This window comes from Nilaparvata lugens, chromosome 6 (genome assembly GCF_014356525.2).
Source record: "Nilaparvata lugens isolate BPH chromosome 6, ASM1435652v1, whole genome shotgun sequence".
NCBI lineage: Eukaryota > Metazoa > Arthropoda > Insecta > Hemiptera > Delphacidae > Nilaparvata > Nilaparvata lugens.
Window position 1 is genome coordinate 21,652,602 of NC_052509.1, and position 23,584 is coordinate 21,676,185.

The 23,584-nt window shown below is 35.1% G+C and overlaps 1 protein-coding gene across 4 annotated transcripts in view; it reads right to left on the reverse strand.

Moving 5' to 3' along the window:
• Window positions 1–784: 784 nt before the first annotated feature.
• The window catches only part of LOC111048197 (protein abnormal spindle), a 274,644-nt gene continuing 251,844 nt past the window's right edge, over window positions 785–23,584 (reverse strand). For 3 of the 4 annotated variants that reach the window (XM_039430393.1, XM_039430394.1, XM_039430395.1), the window contains exons 12-22: window positions 22,540–22,676; window positions 19,255–19,472; window positions 18,347–18,469; window positions 15,092–15,337; window positions 13,609–13,797; window positions 11,925–12,094; window positions 8,652–10,866; window positions 6,932–7,193; window positions 5,877–6,064; window positions 3,132–3,278; window positions 1,376–2,209 (exon numbers count right to left, since the gene is read on the reverse strand). In XM_039430393.1, coding sequence (XP_039286327.1) covers window positions 2,000–2,209; window positions 3,132–3,278; window positions 5,877–6,064; window positions 6,932–7,193; window positions 8,652–10,866; window positions 11,925–12,094; window positions 13,609–13,797; window positions 15,092–15,337; window positions 18,347–18,469; window positions 19,255–19,472; window positions 22,540–22,676 — 4,105 coding nt within the window. In that variant the 3' untranslated portion in view covers window positions 1,376–1,999. Of the gene's footprint in view, window positions 2,210–3,131; window positions 3,279–5,876; window positions 6,065–6,931; window positions 7,194–8,651; window positions 10,867–11,924; window positions 12,095–13,608; window positions 13,798–15,091; window positions 15,338–18,346; window positions 18,470–19,254; window positions 19,473–22,539; window positions 22,677–23,584 lie in introns of all 4 variants that reach the window. The other variant, XM_039430391.1, reaches the window with a different exon arrangement.

The window sequence follows — 23,584 nt, forward strand, 5'->3', positions numbered from 1 at the left end:
ATGTTATTATCCCCAATGATATCCATAGCTTGATATTCTTCTTTCTATGTGGAACACTGTAAGCTTTCTTACATGCTTCCACGTGCCTATTCATTATAGTCACGAACTCCTTCAATGCGCCCTCAGCACTATCCTGCATGTGAATGGAGTCCCAAGTTTCTTCCACAGCAGTGATGGAAACTTGACTTTGTTGAAGATTTTTCTGTGCTGCTTCTTCTCCACATTATTGAAATTTTTTGCTTTTTATTCCCAAAATAGTAATGTAGTGGTCCGTTATCGAGTTTTGAAAGACTATTGGCATAAGATCGAGGCATGTGGCGGTATTGTCGTTGACGCGAGTAGGCTTTTTAATACAGTGAGCAAAACCAAATTCACTTAGTAAGTTCTCATAATCATCCAGTTGACGATGCTTGTTTGGTTCTATGGTATTAATATTGAAGTCCCCAACAACTACGTGGGAATGTTGACTTGATCCCTCGAGCAGATGTCTCATACCGTTGATGAATTCCGTCAGATAGTTTTTATTTGAATCAAGTAGCCCATATAAGCCAAGTGATTTCAGTTTCCATTTACAGTTTCATGGTAAATGGAAATTGGTGAAAAGTCACGTACCGTACCTAATGAAATAAACTTTATACGATAGTCCCGTAAAACACCAATGAATCAATCACCTACCGGTATTAATATAATTGGAGTAAATGGAACTGTATGCTATTAAGAGTTTTCAATAGATTATTTAAATGTGAATCACTTTTTGTTGTTTATAGATGAAAAGTCGAACAAATTTGAAAAAGAACCAACATTTATTTAATAAGTCAAAATTTTTAAAATTAACAAAGTTGATAATATAATACAATTTTATTAACACAGAATAGACAATTTTATGGCGTTATCAAGTACTGAACCTAATCGCTTAATTTATTACAAAATTCAAACACCATTTCATCACAAGAATATGCAGTGCCTATCCAATATTTTTAAGAATGTCTTGAAAAAATACATGTATGTTAAATACTAGTTTTTACTGATTTACAAATTAGATAATAGAAAATATATAAAAATGACACTTATCCAGACTGAGCAAACAATGCACTACAAAATATAAAAATCTATGTCAATTTATAAGAAATACATAAATTTAAAATGCATATCTAGGTATCAAGTTTATAATGTATACCCTAATAATTTTAGAGAATAATAGTAATTTTGCCAGTAATAATTACTATGCATTACAGTATTAACCAATTATTACAATCTTATCAAGTTGATAAATTTTATTCCACTAGATGATGTCTCTCTGCTAGATCTTATCTTGGTCTCTCCGATAATCCTACATTTCTCTTGCATCAGAAATCGATTTCATAATCCATACATCAACTAAAGACAAACTGATATTCCATTTTAACTTACTGTACAAGGATAATATGGTAATGTGAGCCACCATCAAGTTAAAGCTTGATTTTTCTGAGCAGAGCCGCTGAGAGAAAAATAGAATTTATCAAATTGATAAGATTTTGATAATTATCAATTCAGTAATGCTTAGTAATAATTACTCACAATCTGATAATTGCAATATTTCATTATTCTTTCTATGGAATAACGTTTGGATTTGACTGCAATTGTATTAGGGCTATTTGTATTTGTACATAGATAAGTATTTTTACATTAAAGCCAGAAAACAGGAAGTCATTCAATAAAAGATTACATGGAAATATAATATAAGTATTTAACTAAAATCCAAATTACATCTAAATATCTCCATAAACTGACTTGATAAAATCAAGTGTTTTAGAAAGGCTTAACAGCAGTTTATCTTAAAGGCTTAACAAATTGATCAAAGTAATGAAAACTGACAAATAGAAATGACAAATAGAAAGTACAATTACATTTTATACATAGATATAAACCTACGTTTATAAATGCACTAGCAAAGATCAGAAAATCATTTGATAAAATAGACATCGAGACATTTATAAAAAATGATCAAGATAATTTGAAACTATTTGGGTAGATCCAAGAGAAGTTTAAGTTGGGTCCAAGCGTGTAGAGGGTCTTGGAAGAGCCGAGGTCGGTGATTGATCCTGAGCGTGTATCCCCAGTCGGGCTGTGTGGATGGCAGAGGTGTCTTCCGAGCCCCGCTGGGCTTCACCCCTCCACGTACACGTTCGCCAATGCGCTTCACAAAGAAGCCCGAATCCGCTAGAAGGGTCTGCAGACACACAACAGAGTACACGGTTAGATTATAATGCTTTTTTATTCAAACAGAGAATATACAGTACATGCTGCCCTCACAACAGATTGACTATAAATAATATAGTGTTGAGCATACTACTGTTAAGCCAGTTACACACACATCGATTTTTGCCGTCCTTATGAATTCTACCAGATTAAACAAACGGGGCTTGACAAACATTATCTGTTTGATCGTTATCATCTGTTAATAGAATTTATAAGGACAGAAAAAAATCGTACGTCCAAAAATCGATGTGTGTGTGTGTGTGTGTGTGTGTGTGTGTGTGTGTGTAACTTTAGTCCGAGAGATATTACTTTTACTATGAAGAGGGGAAACCGATTTCTTCTTCCACAGTTTGTAGCATGAACAGAGTAGTGGGGAGGAGTAAGCTTGCTGCGCACAATTGGACACAAAAGTAGGGAGAATGCTGTTAGGTAGTGGCAGTGATTAATGAAGGAAAAAGTATCAGGCCTCTCTGTCTTCGAGAGAGAGCCGTGTAAAAATTAATATCTCTCGGACTATAAACTAATAAAGTATATCATAAAGTATGGTCATAAGCCCGTCAGCCGCTAATATACAGTATAGTTATGTGGTATAGCTAACTACTTTTTGTATGGGAAGCAAAACTCTAACTATTGATATTTACACTTGAAAAAATTGATTACTTTTTTGTTTGCAGTATTTATACACTAAAATGTTGAAATTAATAGTTTGTCTAATTTACTGTCTGGAAGCTTACTTGATTTCTTATAACTTAAATATTATGTGGGTAGGCATTTCACTAGGCAATATTCTTATATAGAAGAAACAGGAATATGTAGGAAAATGTTGTACGATCATTAGGTAGCCCGGTGCGGTGGGCAGCATTAGGGTAGAAACAAAGAAGTGGGTGGCTTACCGGTTTGCGTTGCGGCTGGTGAGCCCACAGCCAGAGCAGTGTGACGCATGCGCAGAACATCTTTGTGTTGCTGTTGTTGCGCAGGCCGTTGGCCGCCTTGGCTGCCCAGTCGAAAATCAGCGTTGGCAGTTTCAGCTCCACTGATTTCTATAAGCAAGTCAACAATATAATAGTTATACTAACAAGTTTATATTTAAAATTGTAACTCAAACTTAGTTGTATAATATAGTGAGTGATGCTACAACACAGTTGAAGAAGTGGCTGGTCAGGCTATCAAACCAGGTCTGTTATTTTATAAGATTGAAAATTAATTGGTGGTTGACAAAATTACTTTGTGTTTATTCAAGACAGATAAGAAGCAGATACGCAGACCGAGCGAAGTGAGGTCTAAGATTCAAGCTGACGGTTTTGCATCGTACTCAAGAATGTGTTGAAAACCAGAATTCACCCACAGTATCCATGCTTGTCGTAAGAGGCGACTAAAATGGACCTCAAGGCAACTCCAGAAGTTGCCTTGCCTTCAAACCCACGGGATCTGCCCCATCAGGGCAGTTTCAGAGGGGCAAAAAGAAAACCCCAAGAGACCAGAGTTGGGTGAAACTCCAGGCACAAATGTAGGTCAAGAGGCTAAGTCGAGGGGGGCCAGGTGCCCTAGAGGCAATTTGGTGACCCCTCCTTCAGCGGAAGGACCTATATAGAAGCCAGGAGTGAAACTCACGTAGGTCACGATTTTGTGGGTGGAGAGACCAAAACTCACCACTTCTCAGAGAAGGGCGGCCATTCAGGCAAAACTTCTTGGGAGAGGTGAGGCTTCTGACCCTGCAGAGTTTCAGAGGGGCAAAAAGAAAACCCAAGAGACCAGAGATGGGTGAAACTCCAGACACAAATGTAGTTCAAGAGGCTAAGTCGAGGATGGCCAGGTGCCCTAGAGGCAATTTGGCGACCCCTCGTTCAGCGGAAAGACCTACAAACAAGCCAGGAGTGGAACTCACGTTGGTCACGTGTTTGTGGGTGGAGAGACCAAAACTCACCACTGCTCAGAGAAGGGCGGCCATCCAGGCAAAACTTTTTGGGAGAGGTGAGGCTTCTGACCCTGCAGTTTCGGTGGGGCAGAAAGAAAACCCCAAGAGACCAGAGATGGGTGAAACTCCAGGCACAAATGTGGGTCAACAAACTGAGTCGAGGGTGGCCGGGCGCCCTAGAGGCAGTTTGGCGTCCCCTCTCTCAGCGGAAGGACCTACAAAAAGACCAGGAGTGGAACTCACGTAGGTCACGAGGACTAATCAGTCTGAAGAGACTGCCAAGCATATCACACTGGACTCTAACAAGCAACTGGGTAATGAATGGGATGTTAGTGTAGGGAAAATCTTCTGGTTCTTGTAAAGGACATAATGTATTGGTTTGCCTAACTAACATACTACTTGGGAACACAATAAGCTTCGGTTGACGTGTGGGGTTCTTTGAACCTTTGGATCCTTGAATCCGTCCCTTCAAAAACAATAAACAATTTCATTTAGTTTCATGTATAATATGTTTATGTATGTTAACAACTAACCACCTAATGACTTACTAAACACTAACTAATTAATAATCCGCATAAAAAACAAACAAAAACTACTCTAGAACATGGTACACCATAGTGGAGTAGGTCAATTTCCACAAAACACTAAAGATGTAGAGGACACATTATAATAAATTTTTATTGTAATTAATTATTGTATGTAATTGTAATTTATCTAATATTTTCTGTAATTGATGTAGTAGTTTCAGTTTTTTTTTGAAAATAAACATTTATTTATTTTATGTATATATTTCCGCATTTATGGCGTAACGTGAAAATGAATTTTCATGAAATTTGACATGTTCCTTTTTGGATTGCGCGTCGAGTGAGTAAGGTTCATGTAGGGTTTTTTTTTAATTTTGCCTTGGAAGGATACTTGATACTAATAAAATGAAGGATTACTATGAAGGATACTATGAAGGATTGCCTTCATACTCTAATATTATCGTAAAAATGAGACTTAATTGCATTGCAGGTCACAGAAGGCGCGTAAGGACGCGTTCAACCATCGACGCATTCAATATTATATTTGTCAGTTATTCTGATGGTTAGTAAATATAGGTTATTATTCATTATTTTAATTCTTAAAATGTTGATCTCCTACCAATAAATTGCAGTTGCTTTTATTGAAATACAGGTTTGTTACATAAGGCTGGCCACTAACTGTAGGACATGCATGGTACACATGTCGTCATACATTGCTTTGTACCTCCGATTTTTGTCGTTTATTTTTATTCGCTGCTGTTTGAGGATATATTATTTTTCTATTATTATAATTTGTGATTTTACAGTGGCTTATTTATTGCTATTGGCTGTTTATTTTATGTTAGAAGCCACTCACTTCTTCATAAACATGCTTATCATGCATGTCCTGCCGTTGGTGAACATAAATGAGAGAGAGATCATGAAATGAGACGTTAGTTTGAATTTAGAAGAGTTATTCAAGTAAAAAGATAGAATGAAGTGGTGCAAATACGTATTTAAAAACTCTAGTTACCAGCTTATCTAAAGGTTGATAAAATTTAACTATTTGATTAATGACAAATTGACAAATCCTTATACCCCTTTTACAGGTGGTCAGTGAATGAAATAATAATAAAACTGATACTGTTTCAAAACATGGTTTAAATCGATATACTGATGAAAGTAATAGATTATTTTTTATAAGGTTGGGCAGGGCATACCGTCCAGACTTGTTGGGCGATGTTAGGCTGTTTGCAGAGGTTGACGAGCACAGAGAGCACCTCTAGTGCGGCGTCCTGGCAGGCCGTGGATCGAATCAGCACCGTGTCCAGCAGGTTGTGCAGCGCTGCGATCACCCCATCCGCCACCAGCTCCTCCGACAGCAGTGACGACAACCGAGTTACCAACCCTACAACAACACTAACCTCATTCAACTCTATCCAAAGTGACAACAAGTTTTTGTTTCCTATTGTATTGTACTGATTCTATTAATATATAGAGCGGTTTGACTCAATGGTCGCGCTGATAAGCTATCGCTAAGTTAAGAATCATGCGCTTTCTACTCCCATTGCAAGGGTGGCCGCTTGAGCCAACTCCTCTACCTAAAACTGTAGGTCCATTCATCTCTCATTATCATCCGCCTCTTCACCCAAGCACAAGCCCAGAGCTCATGTGGTCTTCACCTCCAGCAAAAAAAAGTTTCAAGTTTCAACCTACTAGGCAAATGCCTCTAAATAGCTTCAAGAGAATTGACTTATAATTCTTAAGGGTCGGTTTCCGAGCTCGGGATTTAGCTGACTTCTAGACTTTAAACAGCTGGAGTCAGAAAATAGGCTTTCCGAAACGGGGCGTAGTCGCAGTCCACGTTTAAATTGAATTTCAAAAAACTAGAAAATTGAACGCAAAATAAATAAAGAGAAAATAGTGTAAAGTTTTAGATATTTGAATTATTTAGGAATGTTTAATTACGTCAAGGAATCACGTTTCCAATTTTAGAAATGAGAAAATAAATTTGATCATAAAAACTGCTACCACACTCCGTTTCGGAAAGCCTATTTTCTGATTCAGCTGTTCAAAGTCTATAACTTAGCTAAATGCCGAGCTCGGAAACCGCCCCTTAATCTTATAGTGCCTTCTACACTGTTGATGAATATCTTAATATTTGTTATTTGTATGTAGAATGTCCTATCATGTATCAATTTTACCTTTTCATTTTTGATTCTATTGTTGTTATGAGCACACATAAAAATGTCAGTTGTATGGAGGATCAACTTACCAAGTTCCTTGAGCAATTTGATCAACTGGGTGGTGCTGTAGCTTGTAGCATTCAACGCCTGCACTAGGCCGCGCTTCCGCTCTCTCAGTGTCCTCGTCTCAAGTGTGTCGTTGCTGGATGTGACGCATGTGCGCTGAGTTGGCCACGCACGGCCCTCACGGCGCATGCGCCGTCGACAGGTCCATCCACGCCACACGCGCTGTATCACAATGGCCGCCGCCCTCTCTTCCCGCTTCCGAGCCAGCCAACTCCTTACTGCCGCCTGCCCAATTCAATACGATAAACATACTAGATTTATATTGAATAGATATTAATAAACAAATTCAAACTTCAATCAACTTGACAATCTCTATACTCGGATAAGAGTATCTATGATGCGATTAAAAACAATCTAACATGTTCGTTGAATATTTCAGTTACCAGGAAAAGAGTTGCTGCAATATTGACTCCTCTAACACTGACTTGTTCCATATTAGAAGAGTTCAGTAATTTTCAGGGTAGAATATACACTTTCTAGAAATAAAATTAATTTTAGTAGATCTATACTGATTAATTATTTTCACTAAGGTGTTCTACTTTTCTCATTTTTCCAATGTCTATTTTATGGGATTTTTAATTTAAATCGTTTTAAGTCAAGTCCCAAGTTACTTTGAAATGTGTTTTCCTTGAAAAGGAAACAGTTTTGAGCTTTTGAACAGTTTCCATGTTTATAGATGGATAAATATTACTGTAATAATAAGAGCAGGAATAGAAGCTTGAGCTCTAGAAGAGAGTATAGAGATCTTTTCTCTACTCCCATCAGCATAAAATACACCAGATATAAAATGAATAATTGACTTAATTTAAATGCACTCATGTACCGTATCATTAACAATGATCACGTTGGAGACATTTGGACATACTTGTATGGGAATTTATATCGAAACCAAACCAAATAATGCTATTTATTGACAACAAAACTAATTCAACAGAATATTAATCATAATCAGTCCCAGTTGCAAAGGTAAGCCAAAACAGTCCAAACAATTTTCAAGGCTACTATTACCCTGAAAACTATCAAATACTGTAAATAACCATATCACTAAATATTGTTATTTAATCTTTCAGCTCTATACTGAAATGACGTTGGACTGTTAAAATTTTCCTCTAGCCGATGACATAAATTATAATCTTAGACCTAATACAATAAGAAAATATGAAAACACCAACTCAGCTCTTCTTAGAAGGCAACTTTACTACATTAGCAGTAAATTCATAAATATACTAGAAAGTGAATTTCCACTTAATAATTTCCGAAATAATAAACACAGAAAAAGAGCCATAGAGGCATGGCTGAACTTGAATTATTTCCAATCGTTGACTTTTATACAATAATCAATTTCATATTACAAATTACATTTTCGAACACTTCATACGCTAAATTCAAGTGTATATATTACATCCCTGATTGAGCTGATTTACGACTCACAATGGCGCACAAGGAATCTTTCTTTGGCCGGTTTTTTTGCCTCACCTACTGTACTCATGCATATGAACATAAATTTAATTAAATCTTCATTTCATAACTATTATTTATAATATAAAGGATATCATTTCGTTATTATATCTAATTAAATATATGTATGTATCTTGGCAAATAAAATTCATTCATTCAAAATGAATAAATTGTGCAAAGAATGAATAACTAGACTAAAATTGAATGAATGACACAAAAACTAACCTGGATGATGCATGCACTTTGGTTTAGCTTATTGAAGTATTCAAGTTGTTTTCCTTGTCGTAGAACCAAAACCTGTCGCCATCTTCTTTGTATTGCTACGATAGCAGATCTGCGCTTGAGAAAGTCGGCTCTCGCTTGACGGCACATAAACAGTGCACGCCTTCTCTCAGAAATTATAGCAACAGCTCTCCTAGCACTTTCCAACCACTCATCATCGTTTTTCTTTTGTGCCTTTGCTTCAACTGCTAACTTACTTCTCCATCTCAGTTGCAATTTGATAATTGCTGATCTTTGGCTCAGATACTCATTTCTGCACTTCCTCATACTTATTAAAGCTAATCGACGTTCAGTAATTATTGAAGCAGCTTTTTTCAGAGACAAATAATTAGCTCTATCTTTTCTCATTTGCAGCGTGGCTCTAAATTTACGCTGAACAATTATTGCGTATCTCTTCAAGTTGATGAACTCATTCCGTTGCAATCTCATGAGTAAAAGTGCCTTTCGTCTTTCAGAGATCATTTCAACTGATTTCTTGAGAATCATAAACTCACTTCTACATCTCCTCATATTTATCAAAGCTAATCTTCTTTCAGTAATAATTGAAACAGCACTTTTCAAAGATAAATAACTTGTTCTAACTTTCCTCATCTGCAGCATAGATCTGAATTTACGCTGAACAATTATTGCGGACCTCTTCAAGTTGATGAACTCATTTTGTTGCAATCTCATGAGTAAAAGTGCCTTTCGTCTTTCAGAGATCATTTCAACTGATTTCTTGAGAATCATAAACTCACTTCTACATCTCCTCATATTTATCAAAGCTAATCTTCTTTCAGTAATAATTGAAACAGCACTTTTCAAAGATAAATAACTTGTTCTAACTTTCCTCATCTGCAGCATAGATCTGAATTTACGCTGAACAATTATTGCGGACCTCTTCAAGTTGATGAACTCATTTTGTTGCAATCTCATGAGTAAAAGTGCCTTTCGTCTTTCAGATATAATTTCAACTGATTTCTTGAGAATCATGAGCTCACTTCTACATTTCCTCATATTTATCAAAGCTAATCTTCTTTCAGTAATAATTGAAACAGCACTTTTCAAAGATAAATAACTTGTTCTAACTTTCCTCATCTGCAGCATAGATCTGAATTTACGCTGAACAATTATTGCGGACCTCTTCAAGTTGATGAACTCATTTTGTTGCAATCTCATGAGTAAAAGTGCCTTTCGTCTTTCAGATATAATTTCAACTGATTTCTTGAGAATCATAAAATCATTTCTGCACTTCCTCATTTTGATTAAAGCTAATCTTCGTTCGGTTATAAGTGAAACAGCACTTTTCATAGACAAATAGTGTGCTCTGTGTTTTCTCATTAGGATTGTGGCTCTATATTTACGCTGAACAATTACTGCTGACTTCTTCATATTGATGAATTCATTATGTTGTGACCTCATGAGTAGGAGTGATTTTCTTTTTTCAGAGATAATTTCAACTGATTTCTTGAGAATAATAAAATAGTTTCTACACTTTCTCATATTAATTAAAGCTAATCTTCGTTCAGTAATAATAGATACAGCACTTTGCAGAGTCAAATAGCGTGCTCTATCTTTTCTCATCAAATGTGTTGCCTTAAATTTACGCTGAACAAATATTGCAGACTTCTTCAAGTTGTTAAACTCATTTTGTTGCAACCTCATGAGTAGGAGTGATTTTCTTTTTTCAGAGATCAATTCAACTGATTTCTTGAGATTCTTGAACTCGTTCCTTTGTTTCCTCATAAGGATAAGAGCATATCTTTTCTCAGAAATCAGCTGAACCGCTTTTTTCAAATCAACAAATTCCTTTCTGACAAGTTTCATCATGTGGTATGCTCGCCATTTCTGTTGTATCAACAGGGCAGCGTTCTCTCTCCTGGCAAATGCTACTTGTTTCCGTGCTAATCGTTGTTGTTTTTGGATTCTAACTGCTCTCCATTGCCGCTGCACAAAAATAACTGACTCTCGCAATTTGAGATAGTGACTGCGTTGCTCCTGCATAGCCACTCGGCAAGAGTTCGCGTCCCTCTCCCTTCCTTTCCGCCACCACTTCTGTATCGAAATCACTGCCGATTTTTTGCGCAAAAAGTCTTCTTTGTCAGCGCGCATTTTTAGGTTGGCTATTCTCCGTTCAGCTATCATCAGCGCTGCCTGCTTCATCTTCAGCATTCGCTCCCTGTATCAGAATTTCAGAACATTTTTAAAAACTTCTATAAAAATAATACACTTACTCTTGAATTTCTCAAATAATAGTTATTCAATAGAAAATAATAATATTGAGAAGAATGCACATGCTTGTGATTGCCACCATTATTATTTCAACTAAGTTATAACAGGTTTTTTAACCAAAAATTACAATGATTCATCAAAATTCATAAGAATAGTTTGAACTCAGAAGTAGAACTTCATTTTTATTTAATGCGAATTTTACTTGGTTTCCAAAAAGATTAAATAAATGAATACTTGTCAGATTCAAATGTTGCATTTGTGCTGACAGAATATTATCTCTATATCAATAAGTTTGAGATTACAATAGCTGAAATGTTTTGCCAATAGTTTTCAACCTTGAAGAAGATGAAATATGCTTTTTTAAGTGGGTAAAAATTTCATTTCTTGAACATATTTTTTCAATGATAAAGTCATGAACAATATTTGTATATCTTCGGTAAAATTTATAGCCTACAGTAACAGTTTCAGTTTCGGGCCTAAGTATCATAATTTCATTCTAAATAATTATTTTTGTTAATTAACGATTTTATACTTCAGTAGAATTGATACATCATGATTTCATTATAATTAGTATTATATTGATCTTTGTAATTTGTTTTTAATCTTGGGAAAAATACATTTTAATTTTAGTGAACACAAATAGAAATTATTCTGTGTATTGATAATAATAATAATAAGTCTATAATAATTATTAATTAAACTATGTATTATCATTAAAATTTCAAAGAGGAATAGTACAAGCTAAGTATAAGGCCCGGTTGCACAAAAGCCGGATTAATTTCACGAGAACCAATTAGAGAAGATTTTTTCGAAAAGAAAGCTTAAAATTTAGCCGGCTTTTGTGCAACCTGCACTTAGTTTTTCTTTTTCAGATTACTATATCTATTACCTATTATAGATCATTGCAATTTGATAAAAAAATTATTGATTGGTAATATAGTTTTTTGTAATTTGTTAACAATATTGGGAGAAATAGATGATTTTGAATGGTTAGATTATTCTGACCTGAGTTGCTTTGCTCGCCACCATTTTTGTAGTTTGATGGCGGCACGGCGTTTCTGCAGAAAGGCGCGTCTTTCGCTGCAGAAGGCTTCGCGTCGCGTCCGCCACCAGTTCTGAATGACCAGAGCCGCGCGACGCTGCCGGTGGAAATGCATGCGAAGCTTGATCATGTCCTGCACAAAATAACGGTCACAATATTTAAATTTAGTTTATACACAAAAATGCATAACATTACAAGACTAAATACAAATAATGAAACTACTGGCATAAGATAATTTGTTTGCCAGAGGGAATTCATTTATTGTACAAAAAAGTATAATCATGTTATAATTACACAATACAAAATATAATATATTACTATAATCATACAACGTAAATGTCATAATATAAATGAAAAAGGGAATTCATTTATTTTACAAAAAATATATAATCATATTATAATATTGAGCCCATAGATATATATATATAGATAATAATTTGGACAACATTCACTTTTTATCAAAATTTGGGAGAGAAATGGTAGACGCTTAGCCTAGTGTTCCCTCTATGGGCTCAATATTATAATATGATTATATATTTTTTGTAAAATAAATGAATTCCCTTTTTCATTTATATTATGACATTTACATTATATATATGATATTATATATATATATATATATAAATGAATGACTGTTTATGTGTTTGTTCCCTATAGACTCGAAAACTACTTGACAGAACGGCATGAAACTTTGGGAATATGTTGTGTGAATATTGGGGATGGTTTCTGACCAGAAATTTTAATAGGGGGGCTAAGAATTATTATTTACTAATCCATTTTACAGACCTATTTTTTCGAAATTTTTGGCTGAGCTGCTACCTATAATTTAGCATCTAAAGTTACCAGCAGTATAATAAACACGTCACCCTGTGATAAATTGTGTACTGGTATTAAAACGGTAGTTTGGAGTTGAGTTAGTGTAGTTGATTGGTACCAGCTGTAGATAATCGTTCGTTAGTAGACCTATACAAATAAATTATCACTCCCCTATCATTGAGAAACTGGAAAATGTTGGAAAAAAATTATTCATCTCATGAAAGAGAGTTGTTCATATTGCATTCATTAATTACTGAAGAATGACAGACTAAATTATGTTTTTTTTTTCAATTTAGTTTAGCTTATATTCATCTTAAAATGGAAGATGGAAAAAATATGGAATTCTGTGTAATTCATCGTACATCGCATATTTCCTGGAACATCAATTGACAATCAACAACTATGAAAACATTTAATTCATCTTTGAAACACTGATTTAACCTATCTATTTTTTTAATTCAACACTTTACTGATAGATATTACTACCAATTGATTTAAAAGAATATGTTTTCGGAATAATAAATGCTGCATGACTAAGCACATAGGAAGTCTGTATTGAGATGTAAATGAAAATATTGATTGTCAGATAAATTTCATGTTTCACCAAATAAAGTCAAGTGTGACATGAGATACATTGACTTTTGGCGATACGAAGTTCGCCGGGTAAGCTAGTCAGATTATGAAATCAAACATGACACATCAATGAAGGCTGGAAAACCAACCATCCACAATCTTGCGCTGGTCGTCATTTGTACGCATTGGGTAAACGTGTGGATGCGGCAATAGAAATGTTGAAATGTGGTGTCGAGTTGGCATATGGTATAGGCCTACCTTGTTGTGGCGCCAGTATGTGACGAGAACGAGGGCCGCGTGCTGCTGGCGAATGTCTCTTAGCTGCCAGACCAGAGAGAGTGTCTTCTCGCGGTGCCCGTCGACAACGTCACGTGACGTCACCCCGTTCTCTATCTCCTTGCCCGTCTTATCCACAAACGCCGTCAGCGCTAAGCTCACATTGTGCACCTGCCGGCCAACAAACACCAATTTGTGTTAAAATAGATTTGTATTTGAGTTTCGAATTTATAGTTGACTGTTAACAAAGCTGTTTAATTTTTTTGTACAGTTCATGTAGAACAATATAATAAAAATGATTACTATGCATTACGCGTATTATTGACCGAGCGAAGTGAATTCCAAGATTCAAGTGCACCGTTTTTAAGTCCACCGTTTTGCATTTCCTCTTTATGTTTGTGCCGCATTTACGGCGAAACAAGGTAACAGATTTTCATGGATAGGACCAAATCACATACGCTCAGCTTTCTTTGAGGGTCTTGCTTTTTGTTGACTGAGTTTTTCATAAGATTTCAAATGTTACATTTCTACAATTACAATTCCTGCTATAATTTTTAATTGTTATTCATGAACTCAAATACAATTTCTATTGAATTTAGATTTCTTTATATATGAGTTAAATTTAGTTTTTTACTAATTAAATCAAATTGAATATAACGTATTTTAATTACTCTTCAGCTTGTTCTATCCAATGTTTCTGTATGCGGACGTGACCTCTCCCATAAGGTCATTTGCATGCAGTAATGACTTAAACTGTGTAATGTATTATTATTTTTTTAATTTTGCGATTTTTTTCTTGAGCTGTCGCTTATCACTATTTTATTGTAACTCCAGTAGAGAAGTCCATCAGATGTATTGTTTGTCTGTTTTCTACAGTATTTTCTAGTGGAGTTGTTTATTGCTTATCTGCTTGTTATTCTTATAAATTTAATATTGTATAGTAAAGTAGTTCCTGCTCTTGTAGAATGAGACAGCTGTATTTTTCTCACTGTATTTCCTATAATGTAGCGGATAATACCTGTGTGATTATTGTTGCTGATACCATAGAGAATAAGATAGCATAAGAAGATATCCCACGGTAAATGTCGTTTATGTTCCAAAACTCAAGCCGATTTTTTGTTGTCTATTATTACTGTTTTTGACGGGTGAGAGAGTAAGAACGGCACAGTATGAGGGACTACCAGCGTCACATAACTACCAGCGTTGTTAGCTCAAGCCAATTACTGTCGACTACTATCTATTATTACTGTTTTGGCCAGGTAAGAGTGTAAGACCGACACAGTTTGAGAGACTACCAGCGTCATATAGCTCCACGAAATATAGCGACTAGGACTATCGGCTTGAGTTAACATAAACGCCGTTATGTTATCTTTTCTCTATTCTGTTACTCTTTCATTTTCAATTTGTTTTAAACATTTTCGCGCAGATATAAAGTTAAATTTACTATTATTGCGAGGTGCGGTACCTTCTGAATGCGCGACACAGCGGGCACACGCAGCCGGGCGGTGAGGCGTACATTGAGCAGCTGATCGACCAGTTTGGTGAGGCGGACTCCATCCCGCAGGTCGCTGCGGTCGCGCACGCGGAACTCGAACTCCTCCAGGTAGGTCTGCCGGTGCATCAGTTTAAGGCCCATCGTTGACAGGGAGCGCGTCATGTCCCCGCCTGCCATCACCTCCTTGTTGAACTCCACCAGGATCGAGCGGCTGTCCTGCTCAACAACAATTATTTATTGATTAATATAGAAATAGTTATAGTACCCTTTTTTAAACTTTACTATATTAAAAATTAATATAATCACTATTAGTTTTAACTTTCAAGCCATTTTCAAGTTTTGATATTTTGTTTGACAGAAAGTTGACTGTTCGTTTACAGTGCTTAGGGACTGTAAATTCACTGCAAGTGTTTGAGACACTTGCAATGTCTCAGGTTCTGAGATTGGTTCCAACCGGATTGGTTCAATGTTCCTATATATAAATTGATAGGTCATTTCATTAAACGTAGTTTAAACCATGAAATCAAAATAATTATGGAACATTTTGAGGACTTGAAAATGGCTTGAAAGCTGAAACTGCTAGTGTTTATATGAATAAGTTGAAAAGAGTACTATGTAACTATTTCTATATCAATAAAAAAATTCAAGTGGCCCTATTATACTTTATTAGAATAATTATTTATGAGTTGCAAACCGTACAATGTACATCAACTTAACGCTAACTGAATGCTTTCTACATAATATTGTAAAAATTATGTGAGTTGGATAAAAGTTGATTCGATAGCCAAACCAAAAATTCAAATATATTGTAGTGCAGTAATAAAGATGAGGTTTTCATACCACAATAAATGAATGAATTTAATTGTTTGATGAAAATGGGCTTTTATTGTTGCGTTAACTTCGAACTAAAAATTGTACAAATTCGTTCCAATTATTAAATTAAAAAAAATATATATATAGGGAATGAGCTACCGGTATACATTCTCTAGACTGAAAACTTGACGTATTGTAAACCTGACGTATTGTGAACCTAACGAATTACTGTCAAGTAAACTTGACAAACTGAAAACTTGAACTAAAATTTTGATGAACTGAAAATACTCCTATAACCATCATCAACAAAAAAAAGAATCTTTATGCAAATATTCAAATTAATCAATTTCGGTTGCTATAGCATTATCAATCTCAAAGTAAAATCAAATCTAAACATGAAGCAGCAGATTATATCCTATCCTATACTATTATACGAGCAATTTCTGTTTATATGTTTGTATTTCACCGGATCTCGAAAACGGCTCTAACGAAATTTAGAACATAGTAGGTTTATAATATAAAAATTCGATTGCACAAGGTCTTATCCCTAGGAAACCTCGCTGAAGGACATTAAAAGGATAATTATAATTCATCCTTGAAAAACAGCTGATAATAGTTATTTCGTCATCTGTTGATGATGGAAGTGAGTAAGCGAGTTCATGTGTGTGGGACTGTGTCAAAATTATGACTCAGCTGTTGAACTTTTGTAATCATTCAATCGGGTACTTAATGCCGTTAGCAGAAAAGCCGGATTATTTTCAATCCTGATTCATTCCAATAGATCCATCTTTTAGGAATGGTCTTCTCTGATTTGGTTCACGTGAAATTAATCAGGATTAAAATTCAACCGGCTTTTGTGCAACCGGGTCTTTGTGAGGGAAATTTTTGCATTCCTCTGGGAATTAATCTCAATTTACTGTGAATATCGGGGCACCGAGCTTCGCTCGTTATTTATTTATTGATAAACAGAACACAATTCTTCAAAATGATTGGGGAAGACAAACAGGCACAGCCCAAAACTGTTTCTTCCCCGAATTTTGATTTGAACACTATAAATGGTCCAAAAAGTAGGTTATGTTTCATACACTTCAGGTCCAATTTTCAGTCAAAATATTTAAAAACAGAAAAGTTCTAATTTAGATTGTTTACAAACCAAATTGAATAACAAAATAACACTCACTAATCACTTGAAACTGTAAAATAATGATTAACTTTGAATATTATGATATACTCAATTTAGAGTTATGAATAATGTCATGTCAACAAATTAGATTATTTTGATAAAATTTCTAGATAATATTTCTCGCGAGATACGGTAAGCTGATTGAATGATTACACAGCTGATCTCCCACACAGGCACACGCATATTCTGTTATCGACAGACGACGAACTTATCATCTGTTATTCCAAGGATGAATTACCCTTTTAATGTCCTTCAGCGAGTTTTCCCAGGGATGAGACACAGTGCAATCGAATTTTTATATCATGAACCTGTGTTCCAAATTTCGTGAAAATCGTTAGAGCCGTTTTCGAGATCCGTTGAACATAAATAACCAGATATAAAAATAACCAGATATTAAAATATAAACAGACATACCGAAATTGCTCTTTTAATATAATAGGATTAGATAGAACATTTCTGCATGAACTATGAATGTTAATTTCTTCTTTTGTAATAATTATGCTTTGTTATGCGTTTGTACTCCAGAGCGAAGCTCGGTCCCCGATATTACTATTGAACGAGCAGCTTCTGTTTATATGTTTGCATTTCACCGGATCTCGAAAACGGCTCTAACGATTCTCACGAAATTCAGAGCATAGTGGGTTTATAATAAAAAGATTCGATCCCTAGGAAAACTTGCTGAAGGGCATTAAGAGGATAATTATTATTCATCCTTGGAAAAACAGCTGAAACTAATTATTTCGTCGTCTATTGGTGATGGGAAGTGAGTGAGCGAGTTCATGTGTGTGGGACTGTGTCAAGATTATGACTCAGCTGTTGAACTTTTGTAATAATTCAATCAGGTACTTTGAGTCAGTTGCAAAAAAGCCGGGTTATTCTCAATCCTGATTCCAGTAGATCCATCTTTTTGAAATGTTCTTCTCTGATTTGGTTCACGTGAAGTTAATCAGGATTAACATTTAACCGGCTTTTGTGCAACTGGGTCTTTGTGAGGGAAATTTTTGCATTCCTCTGGGAATTAATCTCAATTTACTGTGATTAGATAGAACATTTCTGTATAAATGTTATTATAATTTCTTCTTTCGCAATAAATTTTTAATGCTTTTGTACTCCAGAGCGAAGTTCGGTCCCCAATATTATACTGTGAATGGAGTGATTGAAACAACCATTGCCTACTAAATGAACAACTTATAGCGATTGTAAGAGCAAGTTGGACTGTGAGAACTTACTTTGTAAGGCGAGTCTTTGCAGAAGAGACAAGGATCGTGCCTTATAAGCTTCACCGTTTTTGCTTGGTCCAGGAAATACACTATCATCACGAACTTTGTCAGAATAAATTTCTTCATCTTTTCCTGGAAAACACATAAACATTGATTAACATCACTATATACACCGACATTGCAATATAATATTTGTGACTTTTTTACTGTCCACATACCATACAATAAATTGAAACATTGGATTGCTACATTTAATTATTTTTATAATAAACAGTACTGTTGGCAACTTAACAGTATTAGTTTGACGTTTACCCCTCCCCCCTCAAAATATCAGTTGTTTTTTTTTAATATATTTCCCGTATATTCTGTTATAATTTGATTGTTCAGTTAGTTTTACAACTAAGTTACAGTTTAATTATTTGACGACACCTGATGCATGTGTTGCATGTACAATGCAATGTATTTGGAATCACTCATGAATAAAACCTATTAAACAAAAATCCAAAGTTAAACGCTGTAAACCACCCCGAAGACTTATGCTACTGCAAATATTGACAACAGGGTGAACAGTTAGACGGAAATCCTATGAGAATTCATTGTCAATATTTGTGGTAACAGAAGTCTTCGGGGTGGTTTACAGCAGTTAATTGGATTTTCGTTTGATAATTACTTATTCATTAGGGCCAGGCGATATTGAGCGTTTTTCGAGTCGGCAGGGCAGGAAGCTTTCCGATTGGTTGATTGTAGATTGATGCTTGAAAACCCGCTTAAAATGGTCTGGGCCTTTTTGCACAAATGCATTTTCTCATTCAGTTCCATCTATTTATTATTGGTGAATCAATACACAAATCTTTCTGATATCAATTAATTTCAATTTGTAAAAATTGAAACATTGAGTATTAAAGAGAGTAACTGACCTCGAATGGCGGCATCATAAGGTGGGGCACCTTAGGGTGGCAGTGGAGGGTGGTAAGGTGGAGGTCGGAGAGAAGGTTGCGTCGGATGAAGCCGACTAGTCCGACCACGTCCGAGTTGGAGTGGAGGGGGATGGGTCGACCGTAGACTGCCTCCAACGCCACTCGCAGCCACAGTGGGTTGTAGCACATCAGCAGAAACAGCACTTTGCCCTGCAGACCTGTGTACATCACATCCATCACAACATTGCTTACCGTACTTTAGGTTAGGTTAGGTAGGCAAACGCAACACCATTCACAAAGTCAAACAACGAGCAGGATTAGGAACAATCAGAAAAATCTGGTGTGGTACACTCACACAACTTTCCTTGCTCATATTTGAAACTACAATCAGACTTCTGTCAGTATATGTGTATATATAATTGTTTTCAGAGTACTTTTTCTTTGCGTGAATTGTAAAATTCGATTATTTTTTTTCAGTCGTCATTTTTTTAAAGTCGTCAAAACAGTTGTTCTACAGATGAAATATCTCGACTATGTGTTCTTTTTATGAACTGCGCTACCTACCTACCTCATGCACGAGAAGGAGGTTACTAAGTCCATTTCCCAAGGATGGGGTGGACCCTCCATTGGTTTCCCAGAAAGGAGACTTATGCCAGTTGATAGAGCTGATAAATAACTATACAGGGTATGAATTTGAAAAAAATCGATCAAGTTATTTTTGAGAAAATCGTGAAAAACATGGTTTTTTAGCAATTATCCGCCATTTTTCTCAAGAATATTACGGAGCTCCTGCAATTTTCCCAAAAAAAAACTCATGTCATTTGATAGGGCTTATGAATAGCTATCCATGGTATAAATTTGAAGAAAAACGTTAGAGCCGTTTTCGAGAAAACCGTGAAAAACATGGTTTTTTAGTCACTATCAGCCATTTTTCTCAAGAATATTACGGAGCTCCTGAAATTTCCCCAGAAATGAGACCTATGCCAGTTGATAGGGCTTATAAATAGCTATCCATGGTATAAATTTGAAGAAAATCGTTAGAGCCGTTTTCGAGAAAAACGTGAAAAACATGGTTTTTTAGTAATTATCCGTCATTTTTTCCGCCATCTTGGATTGAATTTTATTGAATTTCTTATTGTCGGATCCTCAAGGTATAAGGACCTTAAGTTTAAAATTTCAAGTCAATCGGTTAATTAGGAATGGAGTTATCGTGTTCACACACACACACACACACACACACACACATACACACACACAGACCAACACCCAAAAATCATGTTTTTGGACTCAAGGGACCTTGAAACGTATAGAAAACATGAAATTAGGGTACCTTGAATTTTTTTGGAAAGCAATACTTTCCTTACCTATGGTAATAGGGCAAGGAAAGTAAAAAGGAGACGTAAGAGAAGCGTAAAAAGTCGGGGATGCAATAGGAAAAATAAGAGAAGTTGAGAGAAAGTTAAAGAAGACAGTTGAAGAGGAGAAGAAGAAAAGTGGAGAAGGATAATGAAGGAGGGATGGGGAATTTAATTGAATAATTGCCTTTATCAAGAGCAGAGTTAGGACTCTAGATCCTCTCTGCCACACAACCCTACCCTCCCTCTCTAGGGGAGGAGGAGGATACTATTATAAAAATTAGTTTTAGTAGTTATAGTGAGATTCATTTTATACACTGCATCGGTCAGCATCGGTTGGATGGAAAGCTTAGGCGTTATTTCCTCCTATAAGAAATGCAACGACAATCTAAATTGAATCTCACAATACTAAAGAGACAGAGATGCTAATAGCTATAGAGATAGCTATCAATTTATTAGAGATTGATTTGGTACAACTGAAATTAGGTTCTATAGCCCATGCAAAGGTTAGTTTGCAGCACGAGGGTAATAGAAGCACACTGTTGTCGTTTCGATGCTGATTCTATTAAAAAGAAATACGCTCTCTTATTCATATCACACAATTATTTCACAGGCTCTCTGAATTCTGTGAAATCCGCGTTAAAGCGCTTCACTCCATAAGAGCAATGCTGCAAACTATGGTTGGCACAAACTATAATATATTCTTACTAATGTAAGTAATTTCAGTACTGTATCTCTATGAAATTCACTTATTTATTTTATGATTTCACATAAAACCACATAGCAGAGCAGAGCTCCAGTTATGCATGAAATGTCACAACTATTCTACATGAAACAATGATAACAAATCATTAATAATCTATATTTAAAAAATCGATATCTAATCAAAAAATGAATGTCTGTTTGTGTGTTTGTATGTATGTTTGTTTGTTCCCTATAGACTTGAAAACTATCTGGCATGAAACTTTGGGAATATGTTGAGTGAATATCGGGGATGGTTTAAGACCAGAAATTTTAATAGGGGGGCTAATAATAATTATTTATTAATCCATTTGACAGACCTATGTTTTCGAAATTTTCGGCTGAGCGGCTACCGAAGAATGGAAAGATGTTCATGATTCAAGATCATATTGTGATAATATGATTTAGCTTCTAAAGTTACCAGATGTAATAAACACGTCATGGAAAATGTTGGAAAAAATTATTCACCTCATGAAAGAGTTGTTCATATTGCATTCATTAATACTGAAGAATGACAGGAATAATTTACATTTTTTTTAATTTAGCTTAGCTTATATTCATCCTGAAATGGAAGATGGAAAGAATATGTAATTCTGTGTAATTCATCGTACATGGCATATTTCCTGGACCATATATTGACAATGAACAACTATGAAAACATTAAACTCATCTTTGAAACACTGATTTAACCTATCTATTTTTTTTCATTCAACACTTTACTGATAGATAGGCCTATCACTACCAATTGATCGAGAACAATATGTTTTCGGAATAATAAATGATGCATGACTAAGTACATAGGAAGTCCTTATTGAGATGTAAATGAAAATATTGATTGTCAGATAAATTTTATGATTCACCAAATAAAGTCAAGTGTGACATGAAATACATTGACTTTTTGGCGGTACGAAGTTTGCCGGGTAAGCTAGTGAATGATAAATGATACCCTATAATATAAATAGAGTAGCTTACTAACAGTAAGCATACTGATATTAGCAAGCTATAGAGAAAATTTTCACGAAAAACTAACTTAGAAGGGAAGCGTACCGTTGGTTTTATTTACAATACAAGGAGTCTTGTGATTTTGAAGTGAATAATAATAATAAAATAATTAATGAAATTATTTTCTATATAATTAAATAATCATAATTATTTAATGAATGAATTTGAAATAGAAGAATTGACTGACCTAGGTCCCTGTGCAGGTCTTTGTCTTGCCTGACTGAGATGGTGCCCTTGTCTATGGCGGCGTGCACTTTGCTCATGATTGGCGCCACATTGCCGCTTAACAGCAGCGCCGTCGCCGCGCGACGCACCGAGAACAGCCTGCCAATGAAAATGCAAGCCAACACATTAACAACTTTCCAAATGATATCATCAATTAATCAGAATAACTATTTTACAAAAATGTATTCCTTTCTTAAAGCATAACTCAAATAATTTCAAATTTATTACCAAATCAATATAAATTTACAAAAATGAAATACATTGAGAGGGTGACAAAAAATTACAAAAACTTTTATTGAGACTAAAGACAAATATCATAATATTGGCGTTACCAGCAAAACAAAGTTTGTAAAAACGAGCATTCAGTAAGCATTCAATTGGAGCAGAATAGATAAATAGTAACTATGAAACAAAAGTTTTGCAAACACTTTTAAGGAAACAATATAAATGGAGTATTCAGAACATAAACATAATACAATTATTCAACAAGAAGATATTCTCTACAACATTTTGAAAACAAAAAACATATAAAACTGAATTCAGTTTGAGAGACCACTCAAATATTCTTCTAAAATTGTATAATTTCTGTAAAATTGTTATTCTAAGAATTTCCACCGCACTAATATAAACATGGGCATTATTATTTTTAAATGTTTTTTTTTTCAAAATTAATGTATTTTGAATGTGAGCCTAAATAATGCGAACACATATTATAGGATAGGTCATACTAATATCCATTACATGACAGATTGCACAGTGGTAGTTGGAAATAATAATAATATCAACTGTTAGTAATAGTAATAAACAACTGTTTGTTACTGATAAAATGTATAATATGAACTATCTTCAATAGACAACAAATTATTCAATACTAAAGCGCGCTTACTTGACTCTAGATCCTTAAGTACTCTAAATACCAACCATCTGATTGTGAAGGAGCAGACTAGCAAAACAGTAATAATACATTTCATTTCCATCAGATATAAAATACAGAAGCAAGATAAAAG